General features: G+C 42.7%; 2 protein-coding genes across 11 annotated transcripts in view; one reads left to right on the plus strand and one right to left on the minus strand.

Annotated features, from left to right (window-relative positions):
- The first annotated feature begins 1,421 nt into the window (after nt 1-1,421).
- Nucleotides 1,422-7,203, plus strand: SRA1 (steroid receptor RNA activator 1). Its single transcript, XM_081917923.1, has 5 exons — nt 1,422-1,482; nt 1,589-1,765; nt 4,923-5,131; nt 6,223-6,331; nt 6,606-7,203. Exons 1-5 carry the CDS (start codon nt 1,458-1,460, stop codon nt 6,800-6,802), a joined length of 717 nt encoding a protein of 238 aa, XP_081774049.1. The 5' UTR covers nt 1,422-1,457; the 3' UTR covers nt 6,803-7,203.
- A 5,800-nt stretch (nt 7,204-13,003) lies between these two features.
- Nucleotides 13,004-25,938, minus strand: part of LOC309373475 (ankyrin repeat and KH domain-containing protein 1-like) — an 86,978-nt gene continuing 74,043 nt past the window's right edge. For 3 of the 10 annotated variants that reach the window (XM_081917681.1, XM_081917676.1, XM_081917677.1), the window contains 8 exons: nt 23,977-24,087; nt 22,989-23,138; nt 21,268-22,880; nt 18,915-19,124; nt 17,219-17,470; nt 15,567-15,742; nt 13,827-13,991; nt 13,004-13,523 (listed from right to left, as the gene is read on the minus strand). In XM_081917681.1, the coding sequence (XP_081773807.1) occupies nt 13,464-13,523; nt 13,827-13,991; nt 15,567-15,742; nt 17,219-17,470; nt 18,915-19,124; nt 21,268-22,880; nt 22,989-23,138; nt 23,977-24,087 (2,737 nt within the window). In that variant the 3' untranslated portion in view covers nt 13,004-13,463. The remainder of the gene's footprint in view (nt 13,524-13,826; nt 13,992-15,566; nt 15,743-17,218; nt 17,471-18,914; nt 19,125-21,267; nt 22,881-22,988; nt 23,139-23,976; nt 24,088-25,938) is intronic. The other 7 variants (XM_081917684.1, XM_081917683.1, XM_081917680.1 and 4 more) reach the window with 7 other exon arrangements.

The following is a 25,938-nucleotide window of genomic DNA, read 5'->3' on the forward strand; positions in this document are numbered from 1 at the left end:
TCAAGGCCTGCTTCCTCCCTATGAACTGACCTGGACCCTGCAATCATAAGCGGAGGCCCTTCTTTGGCATACAGCTGATGAGGGCCAGCGCCAGGGCCAGTTCTGGGAAGCCGGCAAGCGGGACCAGAGCCCAAGAGCAACTCTCCCCTCCTGCGGTTTCCAGCAAGCATTTATGTTTTTAAACTGTTGCTATACCTGCATTGTCTCTGTTACACCTAATTGCAAATTCAAATGTATCCCTATTGTGTTTTATGACTTCCTTGATATTGTATGTGGCTGGAACTGGTCTGTGACCGAAATAATAAAAATTCCTCCTCCTCCACGAACTGCTCTGATCCTGGCTTAAAGCTGCCCGAGTTGGTCTCCGCAGCCTCCGGAGGGAGTGAGTTCCGCAGTTCTGACCCAGCGCTGCCTGAAAAAGTCCTTTTGTAGCCTTATGAGGCTTTGCCCTCGGGTGGGAAAAATATTGTGCCTGGGAAAGGGAAGTGGGAGTCAACAGACACTCGAGGAATAGTTTCGGAGAAAAGGCTTTTATTTCTTCCATTCATGAACTGGTAGAAGGAGCAAGTGTGATAAGTCACAAAAAAAGCATGCACGAAATTCACAGTCATGTGCACAAGCATATATACCCATTTCCAGTTCCCTCCTCCTTTCTCCTCCCTCAGGAGTCCCTCTGAACATGAACAGAAAGCTGTCTTGGGACTATTGGGACTCTTGGTGCCCTTCCCAGGAAAAGGGTTTCAGAGTGTTCAGATATGTTTCAATCTCTTGTTCTGGCCTGGTTCCCGGACAGAAAACAAGTTGCAATGTGGTTCTTTAGCAAGGCCAGAAGGCATGAGAAAGGCCTGAGAAACAATGGACTGTTCTCTACCTTTGTTACAGCAGAGCGGAATGTTTCTGATGCTTCGCTGCTGAGAAAATGATTTTGAAAAGCTCTGAGAAGCTTTGAGCCTGCTTTGGTAAAAGGGTGACTTCGGGCCTAGGTGAGGTCACCTGTCCTCACCTTCCTTCACTTTCTTTTCTCTGCCCAGAGACATTTCTTGTCTTTCTTTTATACATTTATTATTGTTGTTGTTGTTAACATGGTTATTAAAAAGGTGCTGCTTTTCTGCACAGCAACGGCGGGAACCCACCGACTTGTTATTATTGTTTTAATTAAATGTGTATATACATTTTTATTTTTCTAAGTATTCCCTTTGAGTTACGCAGCAACCTTTCCCTCGGCGGCTCACCTTCTGAGCGTGCCCCCCTGGCTGGCACTGGGCCGCAGGAGAAGGGCGCGGGGCGGGCGAGGCCGGCCAACCCCACGCCCTCCCGGCCGGGCTCCCGGGCTCCGCCCGACACCTGCCAAGCGCCGCCCGGCCCCGACCCAGGGCCGCCTCCTCCGCGCATGCGGGCCTGGTGTCCTTCGCCCTTCCCTCCGGATCCGGCCCGCCACGTCACGCGCCGGGAAGGCCATGGCGGAGCTCTACGTGAAGCCGGGTGAGGGGGCGCCGGAGGGGCGAGGGGGCGGCGGAGGGGCGAGGGGGCGGCGGAGGGGCGGGCTGCCGGCGGAGGGGCGGCCTTGACGTCTCGCTTTCCTTTCCAGGGAACCGGGAGCGCGGCTGGAACGACCCGCCTCAGTTCTCGTACGGCCTGCAGCAGCTCCAGGCTTCCGGGGCGGCAGGAGGCGGCGGCGGCGGCGGCAAGCGGGGGATCCTGACGCGACGCCCGGCAGCGGCTCCCGGAGCAGCACCGCCGCCGCCGCCCCCTCCTCACGGGCCAGGTGAGGAGACGCGGAGATTGATTTTCCTTCTTTCTTTCCTCCCTCCCTTCTTATTGTTTTGTTAACAGGGAAAGCGTAGAAACCAAACCAAACTCGGGACTATAAAATCAAGGTTCCCACCCAAATCCGCTTCGCTGGCGGATTAGCCCTCTCCGTCGCGATACGTTCACTTATTCAGTCATCCATCTATTTGTTTCATGGAATTTGTAAACAAACCAGCAAACAGCCCCTGCAAGCGGCTCTCTGAATGTGACCCCTGCAGGAGCCTCTTGGACTGTCCATCTCTTCCTGTGCTGAGATGGGTCAAGATCCCCACGCCTGCCAGGAACGCAGAGCCCACCTCCAGAGGCTCTCCCTCCCTCCCTCCCTCCCTTTTCTTTCTTTCTTTCTTTCTTTCTTTCTTTCTTTCTTTCTTTCTTTCTTTCTTTCTTTCTTTCTTTCTTTCTTTCCTTCCTTCCTTCCTTCCTTCCTTCCTTCCTTCCTTCCTTCCTTCCTTCCTTCCTTCCTTCCTTCCTTCCTTCCTTCCTTCCTTCCTTCCTTCCTTCTTTCCTTTTTTTTTCCTTCCTTCCTTCCTTCCTTCCTTCCTTCCTTCCTTCCTTCCTTCCTTCCTTCCTTCCTTCCTTCCTTCCTTCCTTCCTTCCTTCCTTCCTTCCTTCCTTCCTTCCTTCCTTCCTTCCTTCTCTCCCTCCCTCCCTCCCTCCCTCCCTCCCTCCCTCCCTCCTTCCTTTCTCTCTCTCTCTCTCTTTCTCTCCCTCCCTCCCTCCCTCCCTCCCTCCCTCTCTCTTCCTCCTGCAGCCAACTTCACTCCAAGCCACAGGGCCTTCTGTAGAAGGAAGGGCTGCTGCTCAGAAGTCTTGCTTGCATTATTAGTTTTTAAAAAACAAAATTGTACCCATAAGAAACATGCAAAGAGCTGAAGCTATTACAAAGGGCAAAATACATAAAACAGAATGAAATACATTAAACAGTTAGCTTTATTATTAAAACCAGACATTATGTGAGGATAAGCGCTTGCTCCCCTGAAGACCTCAACTTGTCACCCCCACAAACGTCTCCCTAAAATTGCCACTCTAAAGGCAAAGCTGGCTGTTTTTTATTTGTATTCTAATAAAATGTTATTCAAATACCCAGTCGATCTCCCAACTGTGAGATTTAACTTGTTGAACAAAGCTGCTCTTAATTCTCATAGACTGGGCAGCCAGTAAGTCTTGAGGCAGATTTCCTCCATGTGGGCAAACTCTCTTCATAAGTGATCCAGCAATAGTGTCCTTCAACTATACTATGGCAGAACACATAGGCTGGAACTGCAGAGCTGTAAAGGCTTTTCTCTGTTTAATATTTGTGATGCTGGTTACATAGTGAGGGCAAGGAGTCTAAATGGATAGTTTGGCATAGGTAAAGGTAAAGGGACCCCTGACCATCAGGTCCAGTTGTGGCCAACTCTGGGGTTGCGGGGCTCATCTCGCTTTATTGGCCGAGAGAGCCAGCGTACAGCTTCCGGGTCATGTGGCCAGCATGACTAAGCCGCTTCTGGCGAACCAGAGCAGCGCACGGAAACGCTGTTTAACTTCCCGCCAGAGCGGTACCTATTTATCTACTTGCACTTTGACATGCTTTCGAACTGCTAGGTTGGCAGGAGCAGGGACCGAGCAACAGGAGCTCACCCTGTCGCGGGGATTCAAACTGCCGACCTTCTGATTGGCAAGTCCTAGGCTCTGTGGTTTAACCCACAGCGCCACCCGTGTCCCCAATTTGGCATACCAAGGGGCAAATTTGGACAGACAAGCAGAAGCGCAATCAGCACAAAAATCATGCTTTAAAATATGAGATTTCATGTGGCGAGATGTCCAAACTCAGAATGTCCAAAGGAAGGCCATGCTTATCAATAACTTGTAGCATTTCCTAATTCCAAGATGGGCTTGAAGATCATAACGTAAAACAGAAATAAAAGTCAGTTCCAGAGATTGACAGGCACACAGCAAGAGTCACACAGGAATTTTTCTTTATGAACATCACAAGTGTGACTATGGGTTCCCACAATGAAAAGTGCTGTGAGAGGCCTGTGAAAATTTCTCAGACGAGTCCAGTCTGCCTTCACAGTTCGCCAGAACTCATTAAAGTCTTTAATATGGTTTAGGGTTTGAAGCTGGGCCAGGATATTTTGTAAAGTAGATGTGTTTGCATCTGCCTGTTAATGCTCAGTAGCCTTTGAGTCAGCTTTTTTTTTTTCATCAGCCATATTTTTTTCAGTGTTGGTTTCTGCCGCTTTTTTTCTTTCAGCAGCTCTCTTGTTGGTAGACATCTTAAGTTGTAAAGAGATAGTAGAAAGTTCATTTACCATTTGACATTAATCTTTTGGCAGCACAGAGCTGCTTTCCAAGTATTTAGTCGGAGCGATCAGAAGGACGTCCCTCACAGCTCCATTCCCAGACCGGAGGCCCCACCCCTTTCTTCTTGGAGAAAGTTGTGACCTGCTTAAGGATTACTGATGCAATTCCTGGACCCACCTCAGAATTGCACTCTTTCTGCTAGTGGTTTCCCATCAGATATATCTATTTAAAAATATTCTGTGAAACTCTCAACATGAAAGTGCTTCATTCAGCCCAATTTTTAAAGGGATCAATAGATATTCTTCAGAAAAACTGGTCATCCTCTGAGAGCTATTTGGTTTTGATCAGGTGGTTGGGTTTTTGTGTGATGTGTGTTCTAAGGAAGTGTGTGCAGAAATTCTGAGGGTGGGAACTACATAGCTGAATCAAATTTATTTATTTACTTACACAAATATTTGTATACTGCTATTCTTAAAAAGAAATGAAAGCTGTGTACAACAATTGTACATAAAAACATACAACAAAAAAATACAAAGTTGGAATCAGCTAACTATTGTGGAAAGCTGTCTTCTTAATTCCCTGCATAAGCCTGATGGAATAGAGAAGTTTTCATCAGATGCTTAAAAGTTGAAACAGAAGGTGTCTGCTGAACATCTGTTGACAGAGCGTTCCACAATACTGGGCAAATGACATAAAAGTCTTGGTTTCTATCTAAGGGGTGTAGCTTTGCTTTGCTTTGCTTGCCTGATTCTGAGACCCAGAATTCGATTTTCTCTATACACTGGTTGTATGCTTGATTGTGTCTTTCTCCTGACTTGTATTTTTAGCACCTGGTCCAGAAAGTGCTACCTGCTCAGCAGCGTCGTCAGCTGTTCCACCGCCACCGGTGGGCTTGCCTCCTCCTGGTTTGCCAGGCCGCTCTATGAGGGTAGATGCCACAAACCAACCCGCCACTGAGGCTGGAGAGGATTGCCATGTGGAGGATGTTCTTGCCCCCTTGAATGAGGCTCTGGCCAATTGCAGGAGATCTGTACCCGTAAGTAGAATTGCTGCCTTTTCAGGATTTCCCCATTTTACTTTGGAGGGAAGAAAGTTCTTTTGCCTCTTTATGAGCAGTTGTGGTCTGCTTCGTTGTACTTAAGTGATTAGTTGATCAGCTAGAGCAGAGGGTGTGGGGGCACATTTGGAAATCTAAGAAGGTGTAATGGGCACCATTTCACAGAAGAAAAAACTGGCACCTCAAAAAAAGCACTTTTTTTTTAAAAAAAAGCTGGCCGCCTTCCCCCACAACTCATGCCCCAAGCAAGTAGGTAGCAAAAACCCCAGACAAAACATCTTCTAATAAACAAATGGCATAACACTCCCAGTAACTACAGAAAGACGAAAAAGAAGAGAAAGATAGCAAGCAACCCCCCCCCAAAAACAACAACAACATAAGACATAGCAAACAAAAACACAGGCAAAATGATCCCCAGATTTTGGAGACATTCTGGGGAAAGGGAAGTAAAAGGATGAGATAGCAAGATGCTTGCAGTTTTCCAGCCACCTCTATGTGCATGTAAGCCAAATACCTAAAGAATTGAGGTGCTAATCATTAGAAATATATAGAGTGAGGCTTCTATCTCTTGCATTACTGTGGATCACATCTCAGTGTAGCATCTAACATTAAATGGTTTTGACTTTCTGTAACTGGAATTCCACCAGGTCTAGATATTATATAAAATTGGAGCTCTGTTGTTGTGGACTTCTTGCAATGAGGGCTTGATTAATGTGTCAGGCAGTGTTGAAAAGATGGCATCCTCAGTGAGCTAGAGACTGTGCCAGACTCTGAAAATAGATGGTTTAACTAGGACATCATATTGAACTATGGTTTGGCACGATGTCTGCAGTGACAAATCTTAGGTATAGCTATTGCTTTAGCAGAGATTAGAGTGAAATTATAAAACTGGTAGGATGAAAATGAAGGCAGGCGGACAGCTTTACCCAGGTTTTGCTTTTTTGTGAGCTCAAAGCTAATGAGGGTTTTGCCATTCCCTTTTGTCTTAAGAGGACCAAGAAGACTGTGGTGAGAAGTTATAAACATAACCTTTGCGAGATGTGCTTCCTAATAAGAATTGCATTTTTCAGAAACAGGTTTGTGATGACATCAGCAAGCGCTTAGGGATCCTGCAGCAGATGTGGGTACAAGGGAAACTCTCTGCCCCAGTGAGAAAGGGAATGAAGATTCTGACACAAGGTAAGCAGCAAGGACAAGGTTCAATGCTCTGCGGCAACATTCCTCATTGTAAACCCTTATCTTACAGCCTCTGGCCACCTTAAATAATCCCTATAGCAGAACTACTGCTGCAGTAGGATTAGCATGCAGTCCATGTGTGTGGCCTGTGGAGCCACAAACATCTGCATTCCTTAATTCTTTAGTGACTTAGGAGCTAGGGTCAGGGGAAGCAGTTGAATTGGGCTACTTTTTCATTACCTTTTGCAGTTCTGAGATGCTTTCTTTTTACTTTCAGAGCTCAAGCAGCAGCACTGGGATGCAGCTGATGAGATCCATCGCTCACTAATTGTGGACCACGTCACTGAAGTGAGCCAGTGGATGGTAGGAGTGAAAAGGCTCATTGCAGAAACAAGAAACTTGCATACAGAAGATCTGGCCACAGAAGATTACGAGCAAAAAGTTGAAACCTCTTTGGAACCAGAATGCCAGTAAGATTAGGGCAAGTCCAAGGAGTTGGCAGTATAAGACTGGGCCTGCAGGGGACTGATTTCCTAAGCAGCAGAGGAAGGTGTTTTATCTCCTGAGCATTGGTGACCTACTCAAGTTAATTTTTGCCAATCTGACCAAAGCTCAAAGCTTAAGGAGAATCTCTCAAGTAAGCTGGAGAATTCTGTGTAGCTATTTGAAATTGGTGACTGTGGTTAAAAACAGCCAGCCCTTTCTGGACTTGGTACAAAATGGAAGGAAGTGACTTGGTGATGCAATTGTAATGCCAGTGTACAATGAAAGTCCAGACTGATACATGTGGCACTGAAACTAAGAGCTTGCACTTACAGCTACTGCTGCTCTGGAGTTCATTTCAGTCTGGATAAGGTTCCTGGTCTTCATTTACAGGCAACGACCGATTTACATGTGACTGCACGCATGCGCATTGCGGCAACCCAGAAGTGGCTGGAAAAGGGGGTGGAATGGGGAGGCGTGGGCTTGTGCATGCTCCACTGCACATGATGACCTGAAATGCACCCCCCCACACACACACAGATCCGGTTGCATGTACCTTGTATTTTTCATTCAAATCTTTCTAGGAAAACGTAGACTGTACAAAAGTGAGGTCTCATGTTTCCCAGCAATTGCATCTCCGTCCTCAGCAATTCAACCAAAATGAGGGGATAGATCATGGGTAGGCAAACTAAGACCTGGGGGTCGGATCTGGCCCAATTGCCTTCTAAATCGGGCCCACAGACGGTCCGGGAATCAGCATGTTTTTACATGAGCAAAATGTGTCCTTTTATTTAAAATGCATCTCTGGGTTATTTGTGGGGCACAGGAATTCGTTCCTCCCCACCAAAAAAATATAGTCTGGCCCCCCACAAGGACTGAGGGACAGCGGACCGGCCCCCTGCTGAAAAAGTTTGCTGACCCCTGGGATAGATGCTATTTCTATTTTATTTTAAAGGAACCATTTTTTTACTGCAATGTCTTCATTGTAGAGAGGATATTGTGCTGCTATAATTTTTTTACTGTAACCCTCTACTGGCTTCCATTCAACCAGTTCCCACTGTGACGTTCTTTCCACATGCCCTTGGGGCAGCGTGGAGAATATGATGACAACAGTTGCTGTGCATCCTGCTTCTTTCAGTCTTAAAGACTGCAGTTTAATTCTGGAAGTAATTTTTCCATTGTGGCAACTATTGAAGGTTACTATAGTAATTCAATTAGTAACATTCCATTAACCTTTGGGTGGGGAGTTACTGTTATTCAGCAATGATCCTTCTGATTGGCTGACAGCATCTAAGTTTTTGTGGTTTTTTATTTTTTTAAAAATTGGAATACTGTGTACACAGTTTCAAGGTAACATTATACTTAATTTCCCCTTTATCTCACATGGGGTTCAAACCCAGAACCCTGAGATTAAGCATCTCACGCTCTACCGACTGAGCTACGACAGCTCAGTGACAGCATCTATAAGTTAAGGCTTATGTTACCTTAATTTTGCTAATTCTTAGAAAAAAGTCTTGTATCTTAACTTGTATAATACACATATTAAACGAGTTCCCAGCTTCCAGCTGTTGGCTGCAAATGGGCCTCTTAAATGTCTTGCTGTACACAAGCATAACAGCAGCTAGAAGCCAATGACACCTCAGAAACAAGGTGTCAAGTCTGCATCCTCCATCTAGGCTGTACTGGCCATTGCCAACAGTCTACATGTTGGCATGATTCACACATTATGCTAAACCAAACCATGGCTTAGTATGAGCACGTGGGTTCTAGAAGAGACAGCAGCCACTTTGCTCTTCTGCCATGCTGAGCTAAGCCATAGTTTGGCTTAGTGTGTTGTCTGAACCCAGACTTATGGTTTAGCTCTCTCCAGACTAACCCATGGAGTTGTGACCAAGGGTTGCCCTATGATTTTGCTCCTCTTATCTCAAGTGTTCCAAGAAGCACCTCCCAACACTGCAACACCAACAGTGAAAAACAATAGCAATTGTATTCAGTGATTTACTTCCCAATGTTTTAGATTCAGCTGCCCTGCCTTGGTTTCTTACCTACTAGAGGCAGTTTGCTCTACAAATATAGTGTCCAAAGGAGTCAAACTGCAAGTCAGTGTAGGGCAAACATGGAGCACTGGACTAGCCATAAAGCTCACTGGGTGACCTTGGGCTCCTTCACTAGCTCTAATCTGCCTCAGGGCTGAGAGGAGAAAGCTGGGGAGCTTGGTCAAAATTGTGCATAAAAAATAATAAACTGCTAGAATCCTTGTGTAGTTTGTTTTAAATATAAGGACTCATACTTTACGTAGAATAAAAATACAAGCATACCCATATATTAAAAGACCCTACAGGAAAGGTGGGTGGCCACAGAAGGGATTTTTTCTTCAGTGCGTCTCAAACTTTAGTCCACCACCTGTAGTTTCTCAATGTAGACTCTATACCAACAGTCAGGGAGTTCTCCAGGGTTCAAACAGCTTTCTCAGCCTTATGTAGAACTGCTGGAGGCAAAACATGGACCTTCTGCATGCAGAACATATGTTCTACCATTGAGCTATGGTCCTTCCCAAAGATAAATTTTAGGTACCACTTAAAAATGCTTTAGCTTTTGGCAGCATTACATTTGATTGGCTCTTGTTTGTGTACTGGTATTTAGTTTTAATCTATTAGCATGATTAATTTCAATTTTAATGGTTTTAAAACCATCTTTGGGTAGTAGTCAAATAAATTTTACTCAGAGTAGACCCACTGAAATTAATGTGACTGTTAGGTCTACTCAAGAAAGGCCAACAACATATGCTGCTGCAGTGAAAAAGGTACTTGGCTGCCTTTGAGCAAATGGTTTTTACCCACAATACCCACATGCCACGGCATGTTTCCCAAATTCATACATTGTAGGCTATTGGCTGGGCTAGACTCAGGTGTTAAAAGGGTGTTGGGAAAAGTTAGCACAATAGACACCTCAGATTAGGGAAACATTTGGTTTTCAGTCTCCATTCCCTTGATCTCAGCCCACACCCAAGAGGCCCTGTTAAAAATGGCCTTGTGATGGTACTGCACACCTGCAGCTCTATCTTACAACAGCAACAATCTCTCTGTGATGCTGGAGATACAAGAAAGTAAAAGGCAGACATATGCTCATCTGGAAGGAGTGTTGGGCAGCAGAATTTTGGGAAGTTGTGTTTGCAGAAATCTGATCACAAAACAAAACTTATAGCCAATCCCCACCGTGGCTCTTTGGGGATGGCCCCCAGGCCCATAGAAAGATATTTACAAATAAGATACTTACAACTGCAAGAATGCGAATATCAAGATATTGAAACTATCTAGGTGTAAGCAAAGAAAAATATATGACCAAGTATGGCCATATCAGAGAAATTGAATTATCAGCTTGGATTAAGCAGAGACTTAAATAACTCCCCCCCCACCCCGTTTGGGAAAAAAAATTCTTCATGCAACAGCCACATAATCCTAATACAATACACCAACGTCCAGAACTTGTTACCAGCACCACACAATATTGATATTAAAAGTTTTTCTTCAGAAGATCTCTAAATACCGAGATACAGGGATATAGTTGTGAACTCTGATCGATACTCTGATGCTGTAGAATCCTTCTGACTTCAATATTTTAATTTATGGATATGATTTGTAATTTGTGAATTGTCCTAATGCATTCCAAGGCTATTAGCTGTGTTTTTCTTTTCTGTACTCTATCTTCTTTCATGAATAAAAAAATAGTCTCCCCATCCGAGAGATACTTGGTAACATCCAAAATTAGTCATACTTCCGGCTAATGTTGGATATATGGGGTAGCTTTGATTATAAGGAAGAGGACTAAAATACAACTGTCAGTACGGTAATGTCCTAATATGTAGTTGCAGTGCAGACACACTTGGAATACTTTGCACAATTCTGACAAGCCCATCACAAGGTATCGTAGGGTAATAAAAATGAATGGGGAACTGGAATACCTTTCCTACCAGGAAAGACTATGTTTGGAGCATAGGATAGTGTTTTATAAAATTATGTATAGTGTGGAGATTCATTCATTAGCAGTGGGTTGTTGGTTATAAAAGACTGAGGTGAAAGCCCTTGATTAAGGTCATTTTGCAATTTGTACCAAACAATTATGTCACTGTTAGCTTTAAGGATTGTTTTTTTCCCCCTTGATACCATAAAGATTCACTAACAGCATTGTAGTGGAATTCCCTCCACCACCCCCAGGTGGTGCTAGACGAGCTGCTCGACAAACACAACTTGGACAGACTATCAGAATAATGCAACCAAACAGACACTAACAAATGCACATGGTACAACACTGAAAATGAGAAGTGTGTGTCAAAATCTTGCTCCTAAGGCTGGTGAAAAACATCCATGTCCTCCATTTAATCACTCTTTAACAAAACTCTCACAAAGGGAAGAGATGTGCTGCTCTTGCTGCCACCAGAGGCTAGTCTTTGTCCTAATAACATACATTCCACAGGGTACACTCCCAGCTGAGTTTGTACAGGCTACATTCCTAGTCATGTGTACCAGAAATGAAGGAAGCCAGACTTGCTTCCAACCCAGGAATTTGGGTGCAGTGGAGATTTAAAAAAACCCTAAATTACTATTTTCTTATGTGTTTTGCACTTGTAAAGGACAGGTAAACATCTCTTCCTCAAAATTTACACCTGTTGAATGTAACGTTCAAACCCTGCAAAATAGTAAGACTCTTTCTTCACCTGGGAATTTTGTGTGTTCAGGCAGGCTGGAACAATGTGCAAAAAGCTACTGCTGTATCTTGGAACTTTGATGTCACAAGGTGACCAGATTTGGCAGTTGAGATCACACTTCTATAAACGGGAATCTACTCTCAATTCACTTTACATATTGCAGTATTTGGATTAACAAAAACCCCATCAAACCATGTCTACTTGTCCATCAGCTGACTTCACCCAGCTGGGTTAATTTCCTGTGGGTTAACTTTGGCAGGTGGGTGGGCTCTGCCCATCTGTTAAAGTTGGCCACGGGGTAGGGAAGTTACACAGATATGGCCTGCCAGGCCAAAAAGGTTCCCTACCGATGCTCTAGGGGGTAGGATCTGAACAGGAAGATCTTAGTTCAAAACCCCTTTCAAGTATTAAGCTCACTGGGGGAGCTTGGCAATTGAACTGCTACATAGAATTACAGATTCCCAATTCTTCTCTACATCCTGAGCATTTGGAGAACTTACTGATTGTATCTGCCCACAATAAATTTGATTATTATACACAGAGTCCTGCATCATACTCACCATTGGTTACCAAAAGACTAAGTGCACCAGTGTATTATGTGCAGCCTTGCACTATTTAGGTGATGAGCTGCCTTTTCCCTAGTCAGCAACTAGTTTCACTACTGGGCCACACTGTGAAGGAGATGAGTGTGTGGCCTGCTGGCAAGCCCCGTTGTGTTAGAAACAAATTAGCCTTCTTCTGTGCACTCCAGCCAAACACAACTTAGTATTTCTGCTTCTGCACGGCAAGCTCTTCCAAATCCAGAAATACGACAAACTGTGTGACAAGTTAATTAACTGATGTTGAGGTTTCATATTAAAGTAGCCAGTTTTAGAGCATCGCTATGAAATATGACTTAGGGCACCAGCACAGTAAAGTCACCTACTTCCCAAGGAAGAAACATGGCTTTGGCATAGCATCTCGTAACTCTGCAAGTCCATTTTTGAGAGTTGAAGTCAGAGAAGAATTTTCCATGTTTAAAGATAATTTAATTTTAGTTCTGAGGTGTATGTTGGGTATAGATACCTTAGGTTGGTATGGAATGTGTACTTAAATATGAATCTGTTACTTAAGTGAAGGAGCTTGATGTGTTGTTATATGTACTCTTAACACCTGCTGGTGATTCTTTGGTTGGTTTGTTCTGTGTTAGATTTCTGAGTACCTACTTTAACCTGGTAGACTGTGTCCGCTGAATAAAGCTACCCTTGGCTACAGTGCTGAGGAGGCAGCTACCATGGCCGTCCAGTGATTCAACCATATTCTAGATTTCTCTGACTTTCTATCAAATACGAGAACAGATAATAGTACTGGAAACAGTGTTGTATATAGTACAACAGTTTTCTAAAAGTGCTGGGAATCTATTAACGATCTTAAAATTAAGTACTGACAGTACCAATCCAATGGTACAATCTTGCAACTGGTATTTCATTAAAATCATTACACAAAACTTATAATGTTCATCTTTTTATTGAATATTCAGGTAAATATTTCACATTAATACAGGCTACATAAAGTAGAGCCACTATACGACATGAAATTTACTCAACGTTTTTACTTTTAAGTATGTAAACAATTATACATGTATTTATCACCCTAAAAGGTTGAAATCATGTACTCATCTAGTTCTCTGCTGCATACAAGTAGCATTCAGTAGTGTTTAGCCAAAAGCACTAGGTTCATCCGATTTTGAGTTCAAAATGGCTAAACTAACTGGAGAACAGAATCAGTTGAATAGGTAACTCATTTTGTTCTTACACAATGGGCAAACAAGTTTCTCTTGTTATAGCCCGCAGAAAAATTGCTTAGTTAGGCACATTAAAAAAATTCCCAAGTTCTTCCAAGGTCATATGTTTCTCCAAACAAGGCTTAAAAAAAAGAAAAGGAAAGAAAAAGGTAGGCCCTCCTAAATCAGTTGACGTATTTGAGGTGCATGTTTCCAATGTGAGGCGCCCAGGTGCCAGGCCAAATCTACAGGAGGAGAAACATCACAAAATAGTTAATTTCAGAGTATGGTTCCATCACCACTATACAAAGACCTACAAAATCAAGTACTGCAAAAAACCAAGTTCTAGCTGACTAAAGCTTGGCCCCAACACCCAGATTTAATGATCAGCTATCCCACCAAGACTCCATTTTGAAGTACACTTAAGGAAAATGTAACATTAGGATGGAAGAATGAAGACACTCCTAGTACTCTTACAAAAATTCAATTATATTATTTAAGGCAGATGTTTGAAAATTTAATAGTACAAAAAGCATTAATTACTGCACCTGCTGAGCATCGGTACATTCTGTTGAATTTTGGACAACCTTTATCATGGGATTCCATGCTGGATCTGGAGTATGCAGTCCATTGAAGAGAGGCCCACCTGGTCCATCAGCTAGCTGAGGATGAGACGGTATAATAGTGCCTCCATACATGGAAATTGGAAGGCCCTAAGGAGAGACATGGCAATTTACAGAAAATGGTAGCAGAGAAACAGGTTTACAGATCAGTAGCAATTTTATTTGTAGTAACTAATGAGTACAATGCTACTGTTATGCAGATATTATCTGCAAGAATTCTACACCACCTCTAAGAGGCTCCCGAGCATAGACTAACCAATTGGGATATTGGACCTAACAGACCTTCATGCCTAACAGCACATTTACCTACTGTACTGTAAGGTAGGGGTGACCAACACTGTGCCTGTGGGCTCCAGAATGCCCATAAGTACACACTCAACTAAAGCTCAGAGTAGACATGAGGGCCATTTCTATTGGGCGGACTCCAATTATAGAATGTTCTTCCCAGTGAAGCCTGTCTTGTGTCATCTTTTCAATTTCATGTTAATATTTTTCTGTTCTACAAGACTTTAAGATCTGCCTTTAAGTCTCTGCGATGTGGTTGATGCTTTAATGTACTAAACATATTTAATGGCTGCTATAGTTATATGCTATATATTGTATTTGATTGTGCTGGTTTTCTATTTGGGTTTTGGTGCTAATTTTGGTATAAGTATAACATGGCTGTTAATTATTAAGGTTCTTTTAATCCTCTATACAGTTCCTAGACAATTTATAAGCAAATAGGGTGGGATTCACCTAACAGTCCCCACCAACAGAAACCCTGCACAAGGACTTCTGCTTGGGAAATGGGGCTCCCCCCCCCAACTGGCTTGAGGGGGTCAGGAAAAACCTCCTGAACAGTGTTGGGAGGTCTGTTCAATCAGGCAAGCTGGAATACTTGTGCAAACAGAATGATTGGAATTCCACCCATAAACCAGTAGTTTGGAAAGTCTTCCTCTCCACAGTACATATACAATCCTTGATACTCAGGAGTAACTCATTACTGTGTAACAGGCTCTTCTTTCCTATACACAACAAAATGTAAGGCTGTTGTCACCTGGCAGTTCACATGGCTGCCAATAGCTGGGCACACCAACTCCAGTGTGACAACAGAACAGCAGGTAGGCAGCTGTGCAAGCAAATTGCTCTGTGAAGCACCTCCCTCTCTTTGCTAAATGCAGCTGCACCAAAGTTTAACAGAAGGAAGACACTTCAGAGAAAATTGAAGCATCTCTCCCCTCCTTTAAAAGGGGGTGGGACTTGGGGCGAGCTGTAAGGAGATAGGCAAGGGGTGAGTGAGGTGTAAAGGAATGAGGGAATGGCCAGGTGTGTGGGGGGGGGGGCGGGGAGAAGGGGTTTGGCAGGTAGGCAAGGTTGGCAAGTGGAACAAGCGGAGATACACAACAATACATATTAATACACAAAACGGCAAGCAATGCAGAATGTTATCCCCAATTAGCACAAATTGCCTATTAGACACCCCAGACAAACAGAAGTGATGCTATTCTGGAAGGACTGGAAGCTGAGAAGCTCCCAATGTTCACAAACAGCTTCCATTGAGAGTACAAATTCTAAGAATGTTCCTACAGCTGTATGATTTAGTTTGATTTGAAGCAACTGTGTGGAGCTCTGTGCATAGTATGACTGTGCGCAAGTGTGAGAGAGAAACTTTTGAAAGCGTACTTTAGAGAAATCTACAAAGCTGTTCGGCATAGGCTGCTGGAAAATATTTGAGGGCGCCACTATTCCAGAGTCATCTCTCTCCATCGGCTGATGTTGGGAAAAGGTGCCAGGGTCCGACAGCTGCTGATGAACTGGATGATTTCCCATGACAGGCTGAGACCAACCTGACATGCCTTCTAGAAAGATAACGAAGCACTTGTTTAGGGATCAGAAAAATCTCTCGTATTAATCAAATTTTATCTCTCTTATTACCCAAAAGTTAGAAAAGCTCCTTCTTGCTGCAGGAAGAGCCCACCCAACTCTACACACACTGCTCTTCAAGGGCAGTGACCTTCCCATGGCAAATCCAAGGACTAGTTCTCAGTCCTCATTCTCCAAGATTAATGACTGTGTCCTTTAACAAAGTTTATCTGCCACCCTCCTGAGATTGCTGTGGCCTGAGGTTTAGGAACATGAGAAACTGCTTTATCATAACAAACTGTTTGCCCATCTAGCCCAAGTATTATCTGTAACTAGCAGCAGATAGTTCTGTGTCATCCTTCTAACTGGGGATTCCAGGGATTCAACCTGGGACTACCTCCATGCAAAACAATTGCTCTGCCATTTAAGGGTACGTTGTCCCTTTCCCTCCTCACCAACATCCTCTTGTACAATGTCCTGCCAGTGTCTCAAGCCAAACATGGTGCTAGCAGGACATACCTGCACAACAGAACTACTTAGTAGTAGCTGAAACTTCACTTACTGATTCACTGCAGCAATACCTACTCCCCAAGATACAAACTACTATTTGAAATTCAAAAGGACTTGCCTCTTCAGAAATAGAAAATGCTGCAGTAAAAAAATCAGGAATTAAAACTCCAGCCATTTTCATAGGGTTCCCTTTTTGCCAGTACCTCCCTTATTTGGGGTCTGATCCCTGCACATCAAAGGCACGTATTCCCCCCCCCTTCTTCCCATATCCTAGAAGTTGTCACACCCTGGCGCCACTCCCGTTTTGGTATCTCCAGGTTCTCATCTAGCCTCTATACGCCCTATACAATGGTCTTCCATATCCAATTTACTGAAAATTACTTATCGAAAGATCTTCCTTCCTGTTAACTGCTATCTTCAATTGCTCTGAATGCCTCTTCTAAACCATTGTGTCTCCTCCATACCGATCACCCCTTTCCAGTTTCCTACACTGACTCCATGGGAAGCATTGCACTGACTTGAAGATTCGCTTTGGAGCTCTCTCTACTCATGTGTCTTCATTCCTTTCATGCTGCACAAGGCTCACCATCAGCCACTTTTCCCACTCCCCTTTCTCTGAACTTTCTGCCATGCAACAGTTCTGTATCCCTGTATAGACTTATTTTCCTGCAGCTCCACTTCTTTAGCCACCTTCCTGGCTATTCTCAGAAACACTCTTCTATTCAGGGCTACTACTGGCATTATTAAATTCCTGCATGGAAGATTTCCACTCTTGCACAAAGTAGGAAAAGCACAATGTGCAGGAATACATGTTTAAAGTACTAAAGATGTTTAAATAATTTCTGTCTAAACAATGGACTCTTTAGGATTTATTTAGTTAAAAGCGGCTGGGAACCTTTATCCTGTATTTGCAAATTACTGTTTCCTTTAACTCTTACAATCATTTCCTTTGAGATACTCACCTGAAACATTGTTAACACCAAATGACCAGATACCACTGTGTCCGACAGGAGCTGCAAAGTTGGTTCCCAAGGGGGTAGGTGTGACAGAACCTCCTTGACGAATCCTAGCAAGTCTTTCTGTTCCAATAGGCGGTGGCACCTTTCGATCTTGTGCTGTGCTCCCTGATTTTGGCTGACCCAGAGAAGAAGGTGCAGAAGCAGCTGAAAGGGGCGAGGATGATCCCGAGGAAACTGATGGAATAGGAGATTCACCTGATGAAAAAACAGTTCTCTTGCTTTATCACACATGAAATGCTGAGTTACCTTAACTGCTGCTCTAGGAAGTTTCCACTAGAGATGAAATTCTCAATGCTTCAGCAAAAGTACACTTCTACTGTAATCAGCGGGATTTAAATACTAAAAACATTTTTTTTTGGTAAAGTATCAGTATTTTAAAATAGATGAAAACTGTGTTTTGAATTTTAATGCATCTTAAATTAGGTTATAACATGGTGCTTCATTATATAGTTTATTATTAGCTTATGTCTTCAAAACTGTACATCCATCAAGGAGCTGTTTGAGAACATAATTCAGGGAATGCATTGGCAAAGCAGACCACTTCTTATTGGACAATGGCTGGGATTGCTCACCTGCCAAAGGCAGCCCATGGAGTGCAGTGAGATTAAGATCTGACTTGTTGGCCAAAAGGGTCTCCCTCCCTTCCACAAATGTCTCTAATCATCAGCCTCAACAAAAAACTGGGTCACCCTGCCTAAGTTATCTAGGCTCTTTAAACTTTTATACTTCAGAGCTATCTGCCAGATTTATTGTTCTTTGTCCCTGACTGACATAGGAGCCAATTGCTCTCTAGTTTATTTACTAAGCTTAAAAATAACTATAGGGGACGTTTTCTCCATGACTGATCTATGAAACAGACTGGACTACGTGGTGTTCTGTTAACAAGCACTCAACTGATTTCCCCATCTCCATACACCAATGTCTAGGATAAATAAGCCACTAAAGAGAGAGATAAGGGGAGAAATAACCCAAAGGCAGCCAGCCAGCAGCTTCCTTGTGGCATATAATTGCAGCCTCCTCCAAATCACTTCTGAACAAACAAAATTATCAAGAGCTGATCTCATTCAGCAAGCATCCTATATAGACCAACTCTAGCTGAATCTATAACATGACTTAAGCATCACTTATTTACATTCAGATATTCTGAACTTGTCTGGGATCAGAGAGAGAGAGAGAGAGAGAGAGAGAGAGAGAGAGAGAGAGAGAGAGAGAGAGAGAGGGGCAGGCAGTTTAAAAGTATTGGGTCTAAACTAAAGCAAATGTGCAACTGCATGCATGTTTCCTTTAAATTGTTTTTAAGACCAGCAGTGGTCATAGGGAGCTGCAAATTTGAGTGGGTAAAGAATGAAATGGGAAGGGTATTTTTATCTTCCTTCCAACAGAGAGAAAAGTAATTGTGACAGATTTGTGTGTAGGGAAAGCCAGATGGGAAAAGTCAAGCAACCCTCACTCCATCAATTCTTCTACTCAAACTCTCTGAAAAGGAAGGGGAACCTTCATGTGACTGCATGTTATGTCTAATTTGGCCCCTTTTAAGCAGTTCAGTAATTTCATCTTTTCAAATTGCCTCAATTTCTTTAATTAATGCTGAAAACAAATTTATGTGTTAGAATCATACAGCCAGCAAAAAGGTCAATACCAACAGACTGAAGAGTTGAATTAGACAGACCCCCAAAACTCCTACATGAATTTGTAGCACTTGTCCAAGGGTGTGGTGAAAAATGCTGTCTGTTAAAGCTGGGGGTCCCAACAGGTGCTGGCCCTTGAAGATAAACCCGTGCTCCTTGAATGTTTGCTGAAAAACCAGCCATAGGCGCTGAAGAGGAGTTTGAGGAGCTGCTGGATGGATCTAGAGAAGGTAAGTCTACAATTAATATGATTATGTCTGAGAAAATAACTCCAAAGACCCTACTTGTTACCCAGTTATACTACGAATTACAGAAACCCTCCCATCATAATCTGATGAGGTCTGTAGGATAAACAGATTCTCATTTATCTTGATTTCTATCATTAAATAGGGCTGGGTTACATTTGGGATTTTTCTAGCCTGCCCATATAATAATTAATTACATCCTGTGTTTTAAATATTACTTGCTTCTAGCATGAACTGCTTTTCACAATCCTACCTAAAATTAAGGAGAATATTTATAGATGTTCTGTGCATAGTTGAGTTGGCATAAATAGTTAAGCCAAGATAGGGGAAATTATTTGTTATTGCCATATTGGTCAAATGCCCAGAATATACAGTAATCTCAAAATGGCATTGTTACCTGTATAGTTTTGCAGTGCAAACATTTTCAGACTGAGTCAAACTAATACCAGCCTGGCTTGATTTGAGCATTTCACAACATTAAACTGTCACTCTTACTGCAGGCATTAAACATTTTTTAAAACATCAGGGAAGAAAACACAACCAGCATAGAATTCAGTTCAAAACCACCTTTTTAGATGATGTAGACCAGGAGTGGTTAACTTGATGTTGTTGGGAATCCAGTTCCCATAATCTCTGCCCACTGGCCACATTTGCTGAGATAAATTAAAATACATCTGGAACAGGTTCCCCATCCCTTCTGTAGACTCAATGAAAAGATTTTGCTCCTCTTTTGCAGCAAAAGCCAATAATGGGATAGTCTGCTGCTCAAGACCATTTTCTCATGGTTGACTAAGCAATCTTGCTTGCATATTTAGGTTCTAAACTAGCAAGAACGCCTCCCCAGATGGCTGAATATAGGTGCTTTTCCACTTTACCTCTCTCTATGTGGTTTGTTGCATCTACTGCGTGGTGTATTTTAAGAGCTCTTACAGGGCCTCACTTCATCCCCAGAATGACTGTGGGATAACTGAGGGTCACTATTCTGGTTTGCTTGTTCTTTAAATGCCACCACATAGTGGATGGTTGAAAGGCTTCTAAATTAACATCCCACGAGTCTCCTTTATGTCCATTAGTACACACATAATTTTCTCACAATGGAATTCACATAAACAGGTCACAAGGATATAGTGCCCATGCAATGCAGAACTTGGTTTAAACTATGAACAGCAGCAAGTTGAGTAAAATCCTTCTTAATCTTATTTTACCAACTATGGTCTCTGTAAAGGTTAGTACTATCGGGACTGAGGCTTAGAAAGGCATCATTACATCAATGTGTCAAAGATAAATATATGTAAACCACATCAGCAAAGATTCAGAGTGGGGTTTTTTTTTAACTGAACCCTACTGGAATTCAAGTTTGAGAATGTAAGAAATCTCAGAGCTGACTGAAGAGGAATTATCATCTGCTAAGTATAAAGCACAATGCAAAACCTTAGTGCAAGCATAACATAATCAAAGAGTGTGGCTTGTATTGACTGCAATTAAAACTGGTCAACACCACCAATCAGCAACAGAGGGAATGGCCATCCTTCCATTTCCTATTTAATTATGCAACTTATTTTTATCTCATTATGGTTCTGACAAGAGTTCAAAAATAAAAAAGCAGAGCAAAGCTTTAATAGGTGGAATGCTGAGAAACATTTTCCTAAAATGCAACTTTTGGTTCCATTTTGTTATGGAGTAAAGAAAAAGGCTAACTTATCAATGAATCACATTATCTTGTCTTAGAGGAAGAAAAACACAGGAAAGGGGAGGGACTGGTATGAGGGTATGTGAAGGATTAAACAAAAAGTCCCCATCATCTATATGGGCCAGAATTTTTCTTTAGGATGTTCTGTTTTCCCCATCATTTCACAGAAGTTACCTGAACCAATATTGTGTGCCAACGTTCATTCTACAGAGTCAAACCAATTCCCCCATCTCTTGGTTATATTAAGTCACATTATGAAGAAAATATCAACTGAGTAAAAATAATCAAAGACCCAACACAATTCTTGTTTTCAGTATTCCTCTGGTTCAGGATCACAGAAACAATTTTAAAGTTTGGGGAAGCTTTTCAATTGCTATCAAGAGGCCATGAAGAATTATCTCCCTTTCCATGCAGAACATAGCAACTCACCTACAGGACTAGTTGAAACTCTCTGGGAAGGAGGCCGGAACCCTGGAGCCTTGGAGTTATCAGGATGCACATTTTCCATGTGCCCCATCACAGAGTTACCCAAAAACGTAGACTGGACAGTGTAAGGTTGGTCTGCTGCTCCTCGTGTGGACAGTGGGCAGTCTCCCCATCCCTGGTTAGCTGGCACCTGGTTGCTATCAAAAAGACTGCTAAAGTGATTGAAGAGTGTTGCTGGGCCAAATGTAGGAGGCAAGGATTTGTTTGCTGGGTTAATATGCATCTGAGAACCGTTCATAACGTTCATGGGCGATGACAGCTGAACTGTGGGTGGTGGCCCTTGCGAAGGTGTCAAAGGTACTGCATTTGTAACGAAAATGGACTGAGGTTCCTGATGTATGTTTGCATTTGGTACCATTGAATAAAATGAATTTCTAGGTTGCATTCTGTGAGAGACACGGGGTGCTGGTACAGCTAACTGAGGTAAGGTACCATTGTCCTGATTATCCGTAGCAACCGATCTAGGTGAAGCTAAGCTTAATGGAGTAGGTTCTGAACTGGAAGAAAAAGGCATAGATATGGGAGGACTTAAGTCAGACATATTGGTCGGCAGTGTTTCATCTTGCGCGTTGTTTGGAGGTGCAGGACTGCTAGATGTGCACGTTTCTATGACTCCTGAAGTGCTGCCAGATGAGATATTGCTGCTAGCAGCAACCGATGATGGCACACATGCGTTTCCAACAGATTGTTCTGGTGTTGATGCCTTTTCTTTGGGTACTGGGGCAGAAGAAACAGCATCTGTTTTAAGTGAAGACTGCTGTGCCTGTGGAACACTAGCGGGTAGAAATGTAGTGGGAACATGCCCAGTGTTTTCAGGTGCAGGAGAAGCTGAAGGCAGTGTGCTACATGTAGTTGTCACAGTTGAGATCGCTGTCGTCATGGTACTTGTTTTAGGAACGCAAGCGAACAACTGTTTCCTGACCGATGATGGAGTCCGGTTACTTGTAACACAGAGTGGCTGAGAGGATGCAACTACTGAAGAGACAGTACCAGGACAAGTGGGAGCTAAACCCGTGGATTCAGGCTGCAAAATATTGCCATTCTGGTTAACTACGCGACTTGAACTGTTATGCTTTGGAGAGCTATTTGTGCTGCCTGGGTTAACTGGCCTCACTGGGAATGGTCCCCAAGTGTTTGGAGAGGTTGAAAATGTTCCTCCAAATTGGGCCATTGGTAAGCGAGGGTGACGAATTTGTTGCATAGTTTGGGCAGCCAATATGGCAAAGTGAGGGTGGGAATAAGCTAAGGGAAGAGAGACTGGGAAAGAAGAGCGCACGTTTGCAGGGACATTCTTGCTTAATTTGTTAGCAGACTGGAAGGTAGACAGCGTTGATGACTGAGAGGTGACAAGAGATGGAGCTCCAAGGGGAAATGAGTTTTTGTTTGAAGCTGAAGCAGTACTGACGCCAGATGAAAAATTTGTATGGACTGACTTGGTGCTGGAAGCCGGTGTTCTTATATGAGTTTTAGGAATTAAATCTTCCAGTTCCTTGGCAGGATCTTGAATAAGGGCATTAATAAGTTGCACTGCATATCTTGTTGATTCTGTTCCACCCCTGAAATAGAGAAGGCAGGATCATCTTTAGAACACAAGCCTCAGTTCAGTACAACTTAAATCCAATTGAAAAACATGAGCTTTAAACATTAGATTTTAGGCACTCTACCTTATTGTGATCATTCTCTCTCCATTTTTATCTTTTTGTTTGTCCACATCAATATGAGCACCAGTGACATCCTGGATTGCTGTGATGTTGCACCCACCTCTTCCCATTATTCGAGAAACAACAGATGCTGGGACAGAGAGCTTTTTTGACCTAAATGACAAAAATTATAAATGTTTTGAGGGCTTCCTGCTTTTAAGTTTAAGAGATTTAGGTAGTATTATAATATACTCGGCCTGAAAAGCAAGATGAGCGCTGCACCCCATAGTCGCCTCTGACTGGACTTAACTGTCCAGGAGTCCTTTACCTTTAACCAAATATTATAGTATGTCATTTTGATAACTAGACAGGTATCTCAGGATAGTTAAGTGATATTCTTGCGGATATTCTGGGCCTTGTTAGATGTGTGTTCTGGGCATGTGAATTTTTGTTTAACTTAGGCTAATAGCTCTTCAGATAATGCTACTGTAATTCACACATTAACTGCCAAACTTTTAAAAAGCCCCCCTTGAGAATATGTGTACTACTGACAAACTGAATGGTTACTATGCCTTTTAACTGCTATGCATGCTTTAGAACTGGAGATATACCACATATTTTACCCTACAGCTCTGAAAACACTAATGAGGAAGCTCCATGTGTGCTGAAAGTCATGGAAAGGTTTTTGTTGTTTTTTTAAAAAAATCCCTGTTATTATATATCTTGTACTTGTTGAGTCACTATCTTTTCCTTTAGTTATTTTAAAAAATGACATTCCCTCCAACAATTCCAGCAGCCTTGGAAGTTTACAAGCCCTTTCCCCAACACTTCCTCACATGGATTCTATTTTCTTCCTCTCTTCAGCTCAGTTCCGACAGTGATACATAATCCCCTGTAATCCATACTCCCTGAAGTTCTAAACCCTCATTGATTCCACCCACAGCCTCATCTACAGCCTATTCATAAATCCTCTTCAATTCCAATGCAGAACTTTTGAATGCCACCAAAGTACCTTTTTGCTCCTGAAAGACAGCGTCCGCCTCTCTGCAGCTGAAACTGTTCAATTGGCGTTGACTGCAGAGTGTTGCTAGGGGAAGGGTCCTTTAAAACTCTGCCTACTTGCCTGTCAAGGATAGAAAATACAATTTCCTTAGTTTTCTAGGCAAGAGATGAAAAGAGTTTCGAGTCATACATTTTCAAGCTCAGGTCCAGACAAGAAAACGTTCTCTCATTCTCCCTGTTTTATTTGTTACATTTATATATTATCAATCTCTGTGGAAACCCAAGGGATCTCCAAGCCAGATATTAGCAGGTCCCAGATCTACTCAGCTCTACACATATGGAACTATTGTAGGCACTTCCAAAACATGTTCTAATTATACCCTAGATTAGTCAAGACTAAAATATCACAATTATTTTAAACACTAGGAAATCTTAAGAAACTGGTGTGATAGGCATATGGAACCTAATATTGTACATAATGTAGATGGCAGTCCATTTAAGGCCCATTGAAATCAGTTGAGCAGTTAATGGCTTATTGTCCTCCCCATTTCAACAGGATTAAGTACTTCATTAGAATCACTATGCTCCAGACAGGGCAGAATCTATAGCTCTGCTAGGATAGCAAAATATCTCTTTTTAAAATAGTTTGACAGAAAGGGAAGGCTTTGGAAGCATACATATTTCTACAAGATTCACTATTGTTAATATGTTTACAAATGCATCAGCAGCCAAGAAAAAAGTTACATCAGAACTGTTACATATGGAAAAGTATATGGTTTCATATTAATGGCTCAGATTTAAAATGTCAAAGTTTCCTGTACTGAAAAGCAGTTCACACGGCTTCTAAAAGATCTGTATTGTTTGCATCTATTAAGTGTACTTTTTATATTGTAAATAGGCCTGTGCTCCTCGGCTGAAGGGTAGTACAGAAATTAAATTATTAATAATAATAATTTATTTATTAAATTTATATACTGCCCTTCATCTCAAGGCAGTTCACAAGATAAAAATACAAGATAGAAGAACAAAATAAGTAGTTAAAACAAAAACCCCTCCTCTCACAAACACATTTAAAAAACTGTAGAATCCTAGCTATCAACTTTTTCCTTTTCTTGCGAGGAACCCTATTCGGAATAAGGGAATTTCCCTTTTTTAAAAAAGGGAAACGTTGACAGCTATGTGTAGAATATCAGTCAAAGGCCTGGTTGAAGAGGAATGTTTTTGCCTGGTGCCTAAAGACATATAATGAAGGCACCAGATGGACCTCTCTGGGGAGAGCCTTCTACAAATGGGGAGCCACTGCGGAAAAGGCCCATTTTTGTGTTGCCACCCTCTAGACTTCTCACAGAGGAGGCACACAAAGAAGGGCTCAGATGATGATTGCAGGCTCCGGGTTGGTTTATATGAGGTGAGTTGGTCCTTGAGGTATTGCAGTCCTGAGCTGTTTAAGGCTTTATAGGTCAAAACCAGCACTCTGAATTGGGTCTGGAAGCTAATTGGCAGCCAGTGTAGTCAGGCCAGGATCAGTATATGCTCACACTGTCTTGCACCTGTAAGCAACCTGGCTGCCAAATTCTGCACCAAATTCTGAAGTTTCTTAACTGTCTTCAGAGGCAGTCCTACGTATAACGCATTTCAGTATTCCAACCTAGAGGTTTCCAGAGCACAGACAACAGAAGTTAGGCTATCCCTGTCCAGACAGGGGCACAGCTGGGCCACCAGCCGAAGCGGATGGAAGGCAATCAGCACCACTGAGGCCACCTGAGGCTCAAGCGACAGCAAAGGATCCAGGAGTACCCCAAGCTGCTCACCTGCTCCTTCAGAGGCAGTATAACCCCATCAAGAGCAGGCAACCTCCCATCCATCCAGACCAGTGCCTTAAGTCTTATCTGGACTGAGCTTCAGCTTGTTGGCTCTCATCTGGTCCATTACTGAGGCAAGAAAACGGTCCAGCACACCCACTGCCTCACCT

The sequence above is a fragment of the Podarcis melisellensis genome, assembly GCF_964234715.1.
Source record: "Podarcis melisellensis genome assembly, chromosome: 7".
In the NCBI taxonomy this organism is placed as follows: domain Eukaryota; kingdom Metazoa; phylum Chordata; class Lepidosauria; order Squamata; family Lacertidae; genus Podarcis; species Podarcis melisellensis.

Coding starts and splice junctions, on each gene's coding strand:
- SRA1 (XM_081917923.1), top strand. CDS start 1,458: ATGGCGGAGCTCTACGTGAAGCCGG. Junction 5,132..6,222: donor ATTGCAGGAGATCTGTACCC/GTAAGTAGAATT, acceptor TGCATTTTTCAG/AAACAGGTTTGTGATGACAT. Junction 6,332..6,605: donor AATGAAGATTCTGACACAAG/GTAAGCAGCAAG, acceptor TTTTACTTTCAG/AGCTCAAGCAGCAGCACTGG.